Here is a 13,492-nt window from a genome sequence, read left to right as displayed (position 1 = left end):
AAATCTAATTTGGTTAGGTGAAATTTTTGGTGGCGTTAGTCTTGGTGACACAGCGCAACTTGGCGATCATTTTGATTACAAAATGGTTGCGGACGGATTGCAAACGGTGTTACGCGAGAATCGTCTAGAATCGTATTATACAAATTCAGCCATCACTTAATACACGGGGATTCTTCGGCTGGCGGGATTCGAACTCACGATCTCACGAACACGAGTCCAACGTCCTACCAGCCAGGATGTCGGGGCCCATATTGACAGTTTAACCAATTCTGCAGATCTTATTTTTATTGCAAGTTTATTTTTCCCATGTGAAATCCTTATTTCTTTCTTTCTGTTGTTTAAAAAATTCTCACTCGAGATCCGAGATGGCTCAGGGGATAAAGCGTCCGCCTTCTAATGAGATGAACCGGGTTCGAATGTCAACGATGGCTGGTCGATACGAATCCGCATCCGGCGTGCACCCACCACAGTGCTGACGTGAAATATCCTCAATGGTAGACGGATCATGGATTAGAGTCTTTTTGCCGACAAGTTAACCGTGGGAGGCTCTCGTGATCTTCCTCTTCATGTAACGCAAATGCTTTTTAGTTCCATGAACAAGTCCTCCACGAAGGCAAATTCCTCCCAATACTTGATCCAGGAGTTCCCTTGTCTTCTGGGTTGGATTCAAAATTACAAAGCTACGGAGTTGAACATTAGTAAACGAAAACCCAAAAATTGGGTCAGCTGTTCAACGAAGGTTATAAAATTAAAAAAATTCTCACTCGAGTAATTGTCAATCAGAAGAAGCACAAAAAAAGAGCGATAGAGATTACATACAGCCAGAAATAAAGATAACTTAATAAAGAGCTACGAAAACCGTACCCTATTTTAACTGTTACCGTTAAAATAGGGTACTGGCGGGTTAACTGTACCGTTAACCAGTAAAATTGGGTATACGATGACCTGCTTCGTTTTTCACTTTTCTTGTGTCTTATTTTGAGAAAAACCAGCTTTTTGGTGAGGAAAACAGTTAGAATCAGATTTTTAGTGGGAATAGTCGAAGCTGTTGGCCTTCTTTCATGGTACTTATACCCAATTACTTTTCATTTGTTTCTTGTCTCACACAGTCTGTGTTTCAAATATTTTAAGTAATGATTATTATTTTTAACATCTGAATCCACCCTCTCCCACCTAGCTACCCGTCATCAAAAAGGTTTACTATTTTCTGAAATTACTAAAACCTACCCCCTCTGCCCTAAATGCCATTTACACCGGGCTTCCGCTGATCATATCCTGGACTGTCGTGGTCTTCTCTGAAAAGACCACTCTTCTTTTGGTCTTCGATTTCGTTCAGGTCAGCGTGTTCATAGATCTGATCTGACTTCGTCAGGCTAGGTGAGGATAAGCAACAACAACAACATCTTTTAAATCAAGGTTATCATCTACTTTGTTACGATAAACATATTAGCAAAATGTTCTTGAATTAAGCTGCAATAATTTGAAAGCAAAAATTACATATTTTGAAAGCAAAATGTTCTGCGTTCTTGTAGAAAATATTGATATTTAAGGGGTAAAAAACATTGATGAATGGGAAGCAATCACGGGAGTTTTAGATCAAAGGGTGAAGGAAGCGGAGAAAATACTTATTAGTTACATAAAAAAAAACATGAAACTTTTATTTTCAGCATTTAGTTGGTCAGTGTAGGTTATTTTTAAAGAGTATTTCTTCAGATTTTTGTCATGAAGCATTGTCATTTTTTCATGTCATGCATTAAAATTACACGGTGTTTATGTGCCATAAAACTGTCCAAAAATATACTTCAATCTAATTTCATATGGGTTTTATAATTTTTCCTTGTAAAAACTAAAACCAATGAGGGTAATTCCAATTGTATATTTACATAGCAATCGCTTTGCAAAAGCTTAAGAAAGGAAAAGTCTTAAAATGAAATTGTACGAAATACCGTCCATTATATTGACCGCCTTGTCTTAAGGCCTTTTCATTCAAGAAGGCCTTTTTATTTGGAAAAGTTTCCCGGCCCAAGAAGTTGGATGATTCATTATCAATGTCATGATTCAATGTCACTGATTGGACAGATAAAAAACCTGCTCATGCGTTTTGTTCTTATTCAAGAAAATAAAAATCTTACTTACATTATGGTTTCTTTCTAATATGTCTACCCGGATATTGACATTCGCCATTCGGGTAATTGAAAGGTAGATTTGTTGACAATCTCTTTCGGGGGCACCATATTAGGTGGGCCATCGTTCTCCCACAGTAAGAAAGACAAACAGTACAGAGAGGAGAATGAAAGAACATCCATGCCCTGTCCAGGATTCGAGCCCGAAACCTTCTGACATGAATGCACATTACATGAAAGTAAAATTACGAAATAAAATCAAATATAATCATGACACAAATGGATCCTAACAGATTATTTTATTTAGACTAGAATATTTGAAAACGGACATAAAAATAAAATAATTTAAAGCCAGCTAGCTCACGTCGTAAACTTTAGAAGCTGATTCATTAAAGAGGGAAAAGAATTGGTTGAAAAGTAGAGCATGCTCTACTATGATCCAAGACATTGGACCAAGAACTTGGATGATCGCTCACACGATCCAAGCTCCTAACAGATCAAGTTTCCATCAATTTGAATCAACCTCGATTCAAGAATTTGGACCGTTACTATAAATATAACTAAATCTGTGAGCCAAATATAGTATTGCAACATAAAATGTTTGGCTATTTTAAGTAAATAAGTTTTAGTTTTAGTGTAACACACTGCTTATAGACAATAAGTGGCAAAAATGATTGCGAAACCATCTCCGGCGTTGATGAACAAAGCGAAAAAAATTATTTTTAATAAATATTTAATAAGAAAAAAAAGAATAGTTGTATGCAACGAAAGTTGTAAAAGGAAGAAATAAGCTCACTCTCTATTTATTAAACAGTAAACATAGTTAGCAAAAAGTTCTCTAAATGTTAGGATTTAACAATTAAGGAAAAAAAATATGTAGAAAACATGTTATATTATACTTCCTTTGTTAGAATTTAACTAAGAATTTTTTATAATTGTAAGAAACATATTAATTATTAGAAAATTTACATTTACAGGATTCCAAAATTTTTTCATTTTTGACTTCACGATAATTTTGAATATTTCGTCAATAAGGATCACTTTTCGTGGAATCACATATATATATATATANTGTTAAATATTGTCAGTTAAATTTTGATTTTTAAAAAATATATATATATATATATATATATATATACACATTCAAACCTCGCTAACCTGAACCTCGATTTCACGAACTTCTCGATATCTCGAAGGGAGAAAAATTCCCTTCAAATTTCCTGTACACTCAATGTTAAAAAAAACTTGATTTCACGAATTTTTTTTCCGAATCTCTTGATAACTTGAATTTTTTTTCTCCTTAAATAGTGTAGATTTTTTTTTCTGAAAATAAAAATCTATTCCAAAAAAATAAAAAAATTTAAAAATAGAAAACCAATTCACATAATAATAAACTTTAAAAAAATGGACATAAAGACGTCAGTGGCATGGAATGATGTGCCTTCCTCTACGATAATGAATGGCTTCAAGAAGATGCATTAAAGATCACGAAAGTAGTCAAACAATCAATATCTTTAATTCTACTAAAAACTACACCGAAAATTATTGGGACAGATTGACCGGACTCATGAAACTTGATGACATGGAATTTCATGACTTAGTAAACGTAGATGATGCAGTAACAGTGTGTGCTCGGTGTGATGACAATGATACCATCGCTCAAACGATAGCTTCTTGTGAACTATTGGAAGAAGAGGACGAGGAAATCGAAGATTTACCGCCCAATGTTACTAACAAACAAGCTCTTTCTGCAGTGGACACTGTAAGGAGATTTATTGAGAGGCAGCCGAATATGTCAGAGGAGACATTTAAAGCTATGGTCCACTTAGAAAGTGTTATAGACAAACTTTCTAACACATCTCTAAAGCAAACAGCAATTGAATCTTTTTTAAATGAAAGTGTGAAAACTGTTTTTAGAATAAATATGGAATAGTAAATAAGGTATGTAAAGAGCATTTTTCTTTATTCTACCATCGATAACATGCGATTTTCGATAATTCGAATTTTCGGTATCTCGAATATTTTCTCCTCTCCCATCAAGTTCGAGATATCGAGGTTTGACTGTATATTTATTTTAAGAAAACACAATCACAATTACTTTAAATCATAATTTTACTTTTTATAATATGTAAGCGGTCCCTTTCTTATCTTAAGATGATTCCTATTCCAAGCTTCAGCCCTCGTAAGCCGCTAACACTTTCGGACCAGAGAAAATAAAGGACTTACACCTTAATATTTAAGGATGACATGATTTCTACCTGATGAAAAATTCTACCCTAATGCCAGATAAGGACTTTACGGATTCTCCAAAAATAGTTGCTGTTTCCTTATCTTTACTTACCTTCTTTTTTAAACTTTTTTATTTTCCTTGATCAAATACTTGTTTTAAAGTGAATCCACTTTAAAAATCTGCATTTAAGTTTTGTTTTTCGGGGAGCTTTTGGGCGAGGAAAAACCGTTACGCTTACATGAAAGTTTCATCTCTCGCCAAACAATGTAAGAGGCTGGGGTTGAATTCTTGCCGCTCTTGCTCAATGGATTTAAGAACTTTCATTATCCGAAGAAGGTTTTTACGCTCAAGTAAACGAAAATTACCTGTACTATGGAGTTTTTACTTACTAAATTAAAGCTGTTAAGAACTGAAAATCTTTTTTAAAAAAAGTTTTTGAGAATTTCTAATTTTCTTCTATTCTCTTGCCTTGATTAAACTTTGAAAAGGAACTGGAAAATTATCTGTGTTTAGACTTAATGCGAGTTGTGATTTTTTTTAAAAATCCATTAACCCTTTGACGCAGAATTTTCATGAAACATATTTTACGTAGTATTATGCTCATACTTGCTATTAGAGTTGAAACTAAATAATTTTCTGAAATAAAAACTGGAAACAAGACAAACTGTTTTGGAAAAAACATATTGAACTAACTCAAATTAATTCCTTTTTCTTGTCTATGATTTTTTCCTGATATTTCCCCATTGAAAAAAGTTAACAGAATTTTTTCTGTCTTTTCGACCAAACTGATCTATTTGTGGAAATTTAATAAAGATATCTGAGTGTATATTTAGCATTTTATCCCTCCGCCCTTTTGGCGTTTGAGTTTTATAGGGAAGTAAGAGACCTGTTAACCCTTTGACGCAAAATTTTTATTAAACATATTTTCTTATATTTTTCACATTACCTTGTATTAATTTAGATAAAAAAATAATTGAAATATGTTACATTTAAAATTTTAATAAATTATATTTATAAAATACAACACTAAACACTGGGGACATCATGTGCGTTAAAAGTAAAAACTTCCAAACACAGCTCACTTCCAAACAATTATTTGCAGTTATTTAGATCTAAAAGAAACTGGTTATTTATCATTGGTAATTATTTATTTTACAAAATCCATTACTGATAAAGTTTTGAATATCAATGGACATTTTTTTTTTCAAACAACTTTTTACGGATTTTATACATCAGTATAAATATAACTCCGATAGTTTAACGTATTTTTTTAATAACTCTTGGACTGTTTTAATTTAGAATTAACAAATGCAAAAATATATTTTTGCTTGTAATTAGAGGGTCAGAAAAAAATATATACAAAAGGAACATTGGTGTCCCACCTGCTTTTTAAAGAGTTAAAGTGAAGTGTATCAACTGGGTTTTTTTTAGAAACAAATATTAATTTTAAATAAAAAAAGGTACACACTATGTACTATATTTTTGCATTGTCCCAATAAAACAAGCAAACCAGGCAATTAAAATAGAAAATCACCAAACATCACTTTCAACTTAGAATATGAATATATACGTATTATTCAATGTATGAGTAAGATTAAATTCAGACCTTAATTGCCTTACATTTATAAAAGTCTCCTAAATTTATTTATGAGCTAATTATTCCAGCACTTATTATTATTCCCAAAAAATAGATTTATATTTTAATACAAAAATTGTATTACTTTTTATCTCAAATCTATATNTCAATGTATGAGTAAGATTAAATTCAGACCTTAATTGCCTTACATTTATAAAAGTCTCCTAAATTTATTTATGAGCTAATTATTCCAGCACTTATTATTATTCCCAAAAAATAGATTTATATTTTAATACAAAAGCTGTAATACTTCTTAGCTCTAATCTATATAAATTGAATAAAAAATGCTTAACTAAATAAAATACTTTAAATTCATTTATAAATCTTTGGGGAAAATTTTTTATTTGCTCCTTAAAAAACATTTTCAAGTGAGGAACAGAAATATACTGGTAATCAAGGTTAAATTATAGTAAATTTATATTCAAGCTTTAATTGTTTATTTAAAAAATCTAAATTATTCACGTGTAGATAATTTTTCTTCAAATTTTAAAAATTCTTAGATTGATAAAATCTAAAACATAAATATACCATATATTACTGGAGGACAAATTTTTTTGCTGCATTTATGCAAATACTTGATATTGCACAGTTTTGGCTTGTTTCAAATCTGAAATGAGTTTCGCTCCTATAGCTACAGATTTGTTTAAAAATCATTTTTATATCTTTTTTTGTCGAAATGTTTAAAGACGTTATACATATAACATCCTCAGGATTAAAACTGCATAGAATCAATGCCCGGAAACGTCGTCGTACGTGACTAGGGGCACTTTCCCATTATGATCTTTCCTGAAACACGCGAGGATACAGTTCATAATAGGAAAGCCCCCCTTGCCGCATATGGCAACATTTCCTGTTAAACGACATTTTGAATCTTTTTTTTTTGTTTTGTCGAAATGTTTATAAAGTCGTTATACATACAACAGGGGGTCGCATCCTCAGGATTAAAACGACATAGAATCCATGCTCGGAAATGTCGTCGTGCATGTCTAGATACAGTTGATAATAGGAAAGCACCCCTAGTCGCATATGACGCCATTTCCGGGTATGGGTTTCTCTGCAATTTCGACTTAATGATGATGCTTAACTGTTCTAAAAGTTTGTTGCAATTTCTGAAAGATATCTTATTATACATAACTACTTTTTAACAAACAAATAGACTAAAAGCGTTATTTTGAGGGAAAACTGGAGCTTGGAGAGTGCAACCGACAATAGATTTGAATCGATACAAATGTAGAGGGTTATTCATAATTCCCTCCGCCTGTAAACGCCATTTCTCTTTACTGCAACTAGCTTCAGTGGTACATGTTACTGCCATCTACCGGCAATTGCTTAAATTAAAACTTGAATGCTTTCGGAATAATTTCATATGTTCTGTTTTGCCATAGTCGTTTTCGTTTTTTTACTATAACGCTTCGAAACCCCGGAGGGAATTATGAATAGCCCTGTATATTATATCAATTAAAAAAAATCTCACCCAACAGAAATTTTTTTTGTAGTTTTAACTCAGGCTATTATTACAGTGTTCAGCAATATATGTCTTATGATGAGCAAAATAATTTATGATTGTAATATCCCCCCCCTTTTTTTTTAAATTTCTATTTTAAATTTATTGTATTACCTTTTTTTGTCGCCTGGACAGGATTTTCCTCTTGGCGACGAATATATATTCTTTGTATTTATGTGTTTGTTTTTGTTCCCAGTAAAGTATTTTTTGTTTGTTATTAAAAAAAACTATACCTAACAATAAAACCGTGATTGCTAAGGGGATCGAGCGTTCGCCTTCCAATGAGGTGAGCCGGGTTTGAATCCCAGCGTTGGCTGGTCGATACGAATTCCGCACTTGGTTCTCACCGACCATAGTGCTGACCTAAAATATCCTCAGTTGTAGACGGATCATTGGTGAGATTCTCCTCGCCGTAAGGCTAACCGTTAGAGGTTTTTTCCCTTGCATGTAGAGCAAATGCTAATTAGTTCCACCTTAAAGTCCTTCACGAAGGCTAGTTTCTCCTAATGTTTGATCCTAGAGTTCCATTGTCTCCTTGATTGAGTTCAAAATTACTAGGCTACGGAGTTAATTTTGGTTGTCGTAAGCCCAAAATCGGGTCGTCTGTTCAACGGTTATAAAATAAATTATGCATATCAATAGGATTTATATTTTAAATTCATGCTTTGTAATACTCTTAAGCCTAATTCTATATACATTCGATTAAAAAAATATTATTCTGTCCACAATTTGAGCGAGAATAAATCCCATACTTCTAATAATTCACAATCGGATTTTATTTGCGGAATAAATTTTTGAACACTTTTAAACCTAAATTTATAAACACTCAATTCTAAATATTAGTCGATATACAGTCAATCTGAAATTTTTTTTACGCGTGAATTCTCGTAATTCTAATAATTCGTAACAACTGAATTTAAAGCACAGATTTTTTTAAATCTTATAATCTCAAATCTATAGACATTCTATCCAAAATGTTTAAAGAAATAAAATACTCTAAATTCTTTTACTCATCTTTGAGGACATTTTTTTTTATTACATCTCTTAAAATAACATTTGCAAGTGGGGGGAAATGGAATAAGGTATTTCTTTTTATGTGTCGCTTCACTCCTCTTTCTTCGATTTCCTGTATTTAGCTTTGAAAAATCAGAAAAAGTGCTTTTATATCGGTTGGAGATAGTAAATTGGAAACTAAATCCAGGTGGAATTTTTTTCTTCTTTGTAGACTCACTACTGAAATCGAATTCCAAATAGAATATCTTAAACATTTGGTCGTTCCTTGATGCGTATATATGTCGGTGTATTCTTTTATTTAAAAACGGGACATGCAGGAAAATACGTGACTCTGAAAATTTTTATACAGATTTTAAATTAATTTTTGTAGTTTGATAGTAGTTTTGTAAAGTAACTTGTAGTAGTGAGAAAAATTTAAAAACTTGTAGCAATAAGAAAAATTGTAAGTAAAACTTGTAGCAGTAAGAACAATTGTAAAACTTGCAGCAATAAGAACAATTATAAAATTTGCAATAGTAAGAACAATTGTAAAACTTTTAGCAGTGAGAAAAATCGAAAAACTTGTTGCAGTAAGAAAAATTGTAAGACTTGCAGCAATAAGAACAATCGTAAAACTTGTAGCAGTAAGAACAATGGTGAAACTTGTAGCAGTAAGAATAGTTGTAAAACTTGTTGTTGTTGTTGTTCATTTACGTCGCACTAGAGCTGCACAATGGGCTATTGGTGACGGTCTGGGAAACATCCCTGAGGATGATCCGAAGACATGCCATCACAATTTTGATCCTCTGCACAGGGGATGGCATCCCCTGCTTCTGTATCCCGATGACTTGCATGCGAAGTCGAGCACTTTACGGTAGAACAGTTTAACGAGGACCAATACCGCACACCCTCGGTCCCTACGCACACTGATCCAAGTGGTCACCCACCCGCACACTGACAGCAGCCAGTGATTCTTGACTTCGGTGATCTGCTGGGAACCGTGTCTTAACGATCTGCGGGACTGTAAAATTTGTATCAGTAAGAACAATTGTAAAACTTGCAGCAGTTAGAAAAATTATTAAGCTTGTTGCAAAGAAATGTGAAACTTGGATTTTTTTAAAAATATTTTTTGCGCTTTTTCATGGATTATAACTATTATTATCATTATTATTTCAAATCTAAAATTATTTCTTACATTTAAGGGATGCAATGAACTTCTGTTTATATTGGTATATAATAAAAGTTTTATAGAAAAAAAATCAAAACTGAAGAGGAGTAACATTTTAAAATTTACATTAAAAGTTTTATTAAACAAATGAAACTTTAAAGAAAGCTAATATTTTTCCCTTTTTTATATTTGAAATGTTATTATATTCCAAATATGTTTAAATATGCCTTAATTCAGTGAATAAAATTGTAACAAAGCCCACAAAAAACAATTTATAAAAAGGTACCACGTCCATAAAGCGAGGTAGAAACAAAACCCCTATGAAAATATGTCGAATCACCAGTGAGGAAAACGAGATACAAACCATCAAAACCAGATTGATTTCCTGATGAAGCTTATGGGAATCGCTTTTCCACTCATTTTGGTTTTTATTTCGGTAGTGAAATAGGTTTCGAATAAGAAATCGGAAGCTATTTGTGATTTAAATATTAATTTCCAAACGCAATTTGTACCCCATTTCTTTTGCTTAATTTTCGATCAGATTTCTATAAATAAATAAGGATGGTGATTACAGAACACCATGTACACAAAAACACGGACTGATTTGTAAGTGACTTTGAAAGTGCTTTCAACAGCCCGTTGTTATTTATAAGCAGTGCTATAAAAATTCCACTTGAAGATTAGTGTATATTTTACCGCGACTAACCGAAATCAAGAGAATGTCAATTTTCGCCGGTGAATGTCAGCATTCATAGTCGGCTTTCACCGGTGAATGTCAACAGTCACATAGTGGCTTTGGTAAATGTCCGAAATATTTGTTGTATTCGATTTGATATTAATTTTTCGTTGATATTTTTATATTTATTCGATATTTTAATTGCTGTTGAGGATAGATTAGGAAAAACATCAGTGTTCGGAGTACCGGTTGAATGCATATTGGACAGTGGCACTTGACCTTAAAAAAACATTGATGTAGGGCGTACCGGGCAAATGTGTACCGGGCAGTGGCCCTGAAACTTAGAAAAGCATTAATGTGGGTTATACCTTTCAAATGTATATCAGGCAGTGGACCTAGAATATATTTCGGACATTTACCAAAGCGACTGTGTGATTGTCAACATTCACCGGTGGAAGTCAGCAGTCACCAACTTCGGTCATTCACAGAAACATATGCATGGTGTTTTCTACACTAGGGAACGCTGCAAGCTTGGTGCCGCCTAAATTTCCGGGTTACTGCTTCCGTTGTATTTTAAAGCCATTTGGCATCTTTGTGTTTTGAGATTCATGCTAACAATGTATTTGATTACTTATTACTTGTGTTTACAATGCTAACAATACTTCTGTTCACAATGATAAAAGTGTTAACACTAACTTAAGATGGTGCACAGCTTACAACAAGAACAAACAGTAATAAACTTATGGAAAGAGGCCAAATCAAGACTGCCAAAAAAGCGAGTTATTCAAAATCTAGCAACCATGTCACCTTTTGTAGCAATATATCTCTAAATAACTAAAACAAATTTTTACTTCAAACTCACAAGAATTACATAATAACATTAATATCTTATGAAATAGGGCAGATTTGCGCTCAGAAATTATCTAATTTATTTCTTTTATTGAAAACAAAATTATCCGTTCGGAAATATCGCCTCGCAGAATAACATGTAGTAAGCAGCTGCAAACTTTCAAACCGGAACTAGAGCAGGCATACATCTCGAGATTGTTATTGTTTACATTTCTACTGAAAACTCCATCCATAGGGGAGAATCGGATAGCCCCGCCCACTTAAGGAGTATTGCTTATATTTCTGTATAATATTGAATTATAATCCATATTTTTGTATGTTTGTATTGTTTATCATCCAATTAAGTAATGCAAAAAGAATAAACCAAAAAAAAAGCATTACGAAACATTCATCCAATTTTTCTTTATTTCATGACTACAGTATTCAACATATTTTCAAAACTATTGTTTACCACGTTACGAACTGCATAAATACTTGATACTTTGAAAATAATCTTTTTTTTTAATATAACAATTAATGTCAGATGGCCCATTGACTTGAAAAAATATTCTATGCATAAGAAATTGACAGTGGGCGGGGGTACCCCTGCCACTCCCCTATATGTTTTAAAACTTTGTGAAATAAGATTGAAAACATAGATGTTATGCAAAAGAAAAATCTTACGACAAAAAAGTTTCGTAAAGAGTTAACTGAAACTGAGTTCGTAAAACTGAAGGTTTGGATATTAAATTACTTATTTAATTTTAGAAGTGACTTTTCATTTTGTTGCGACTCTAATGTGTATTAGGGAACCTTTTTTGCATTTCATTTTTACTAGAATTCTGAGACTAAACGTTAAGGGTGGTCAATACGTAACATCCCACATACAAAAAATTGCCATGAGTAAATGATTTTGTTAGTGTTTTTAACAAACCATAATTAAAAAATTTTCAGAACCATGCATTTTAAGGCGAGGTTCTAACATGTTTTCATAACTGTATTCACAGTTAAAAAACATAAAAATAAAAACACAGTTTTGATTTGCAAGAAATTTGAATAGAAAATCGTTCGTAGAAACTTAATTAAAATTAGATTCTCAAAACTCGAAAGAGAAATTAAATTCCTTATTTAATTTTCGCAGTGGCTATTTACTTTATTTCTTATAACTTAGGTTGATTTATTTCAAAAAGTAGGATTTTCTGCCGAATTCGCGATTCATTTTAACCGGAAAAAAAGATACAAACTTTAAAAGTTTAAAGAAACGATTGAAAATTTATCTATCTTCAACTTTTTTGAAATATTTGGAGAAACAGTTTACAAAGGAAGAAAGTTATATTTATACATTTCAATTTTTCCACTAGCAAGTTTGCTTTGTGTTTTTTTCTCTTTCTTAAATTTCGTACTTATAGATTCATATTTGAAATCCCAAGAAAAGTTCATATTTTTCTAAATCTGGAAGTGGCTTTACCGGCTTTTTACGGAAATAATAAATAAGGAAAAAAAACTCAATATTAGTTTCTCGTATTTTCCTTTTCTTTTGCTTTTTATATTGAAAAAATTCAATAAAAGTGGAAATGTTTTATACATAATGCTGCTCACCGTTTTTTTTTCTTTCAGTATTTTATTTTCAAGAAGCAGAATAATAAAAAATGAATTTTTTACTTTATTGAAATTTACACTAAGAATAAAACACTACAAAAATATGCCTATCTGGTATTTCTTTATTTAAGCGTGTTTTAGGAAAGTCTAGAAAAATTTCTTTATGGGTAAATTACTTAATAGAAATTAAGATTTTGTGATTGATCAATATTGCTCTAATATTATTAGATGACTATTTATTTATGCAACTTCAATCAAATATTTTCCCAGAAATTAATGAAAATCATTGTTAAATACGATACATCCTCGTAGTTAACAGAGTTTCATATTACAGAATTTTAACATTAAATCGCAATAACAGAGTTCTACATGAAATTTATAACATTAAACAGCAATAGGATAGTTTTACGTAAATTTATTTTTACATTAAACTGCAATAAGACAGTTTTACTTAGATTTATTTTAACATTAAACAGCAATAACAGACTATTATACAGATGTTTTTAGCATTAAATGGTGATAACAGAGTTTTTATACATTAAATCAGATTAAGCATTAAACCGATAGCAGAGTTTTACATTAATCTGTTTTAACATTACATCTGTTTTAGCATTAAACAGATCTTCAATTGAAATTTCTCAAGTAATTCCGGAATCTCGTAAAAGTAAAACTATGTAACTAAAATTATTTATAATTAATAAAATTAAAACGTAATTGAAATTAAAAAAATTAAAA

General features: G+C 31.6%; 1 protein-coding gene across 1 annotated transcript; it reads left to right on the top strand.

Moving 5' to 3' along the window:
* The first annotated feature begins 3,582 nt into the window (after positions 1-3,582).
* Positions 3,583-4,056, top strand: LOC139426039 (uncharacterized). Its single transcript, XM_071183482.1, has one exon. The coding sequence runs from the start codon at positions 3,583-3,585 to the stop codon at positions 4,054-4,056; it is 474 nt and encodes a 157-aa protein (XP_071039583.1).
* Positions 4,057-13,492: the final 9,436 nt, after the last annotated feature.

Source organism: Parasteatoda tepidariorum, chromosome 7 (genome assembly GCF_043381705.1).
Source record: "Parasteatoda tepidariorum isolate YZ-2023 chromosome 7, CAS_Ptep_4.0, whole genome shotgun sequence".
Classification (NCBI taxonomy): Eukaryota; Metazoa; Arthropoda; class Arachnida; order Araneae; family Theridiidae; genus Parasteatoda; species Parasteatoda tepidariorum.
Note: the sequence above shows the minus strand (reverse complement) of the source record. Positions and strands in the feature narration are given on the sequence as shown.

Excerpts from the sequence above, each read along its gene's own strand:
- LOC139426039 (XM_071183482.1), top strand. The coding sequence starts at position 3,583 with ATGGCTTCAAGAAGATGCATTAAAGATCACGAAAGTAGTCAAACAATC.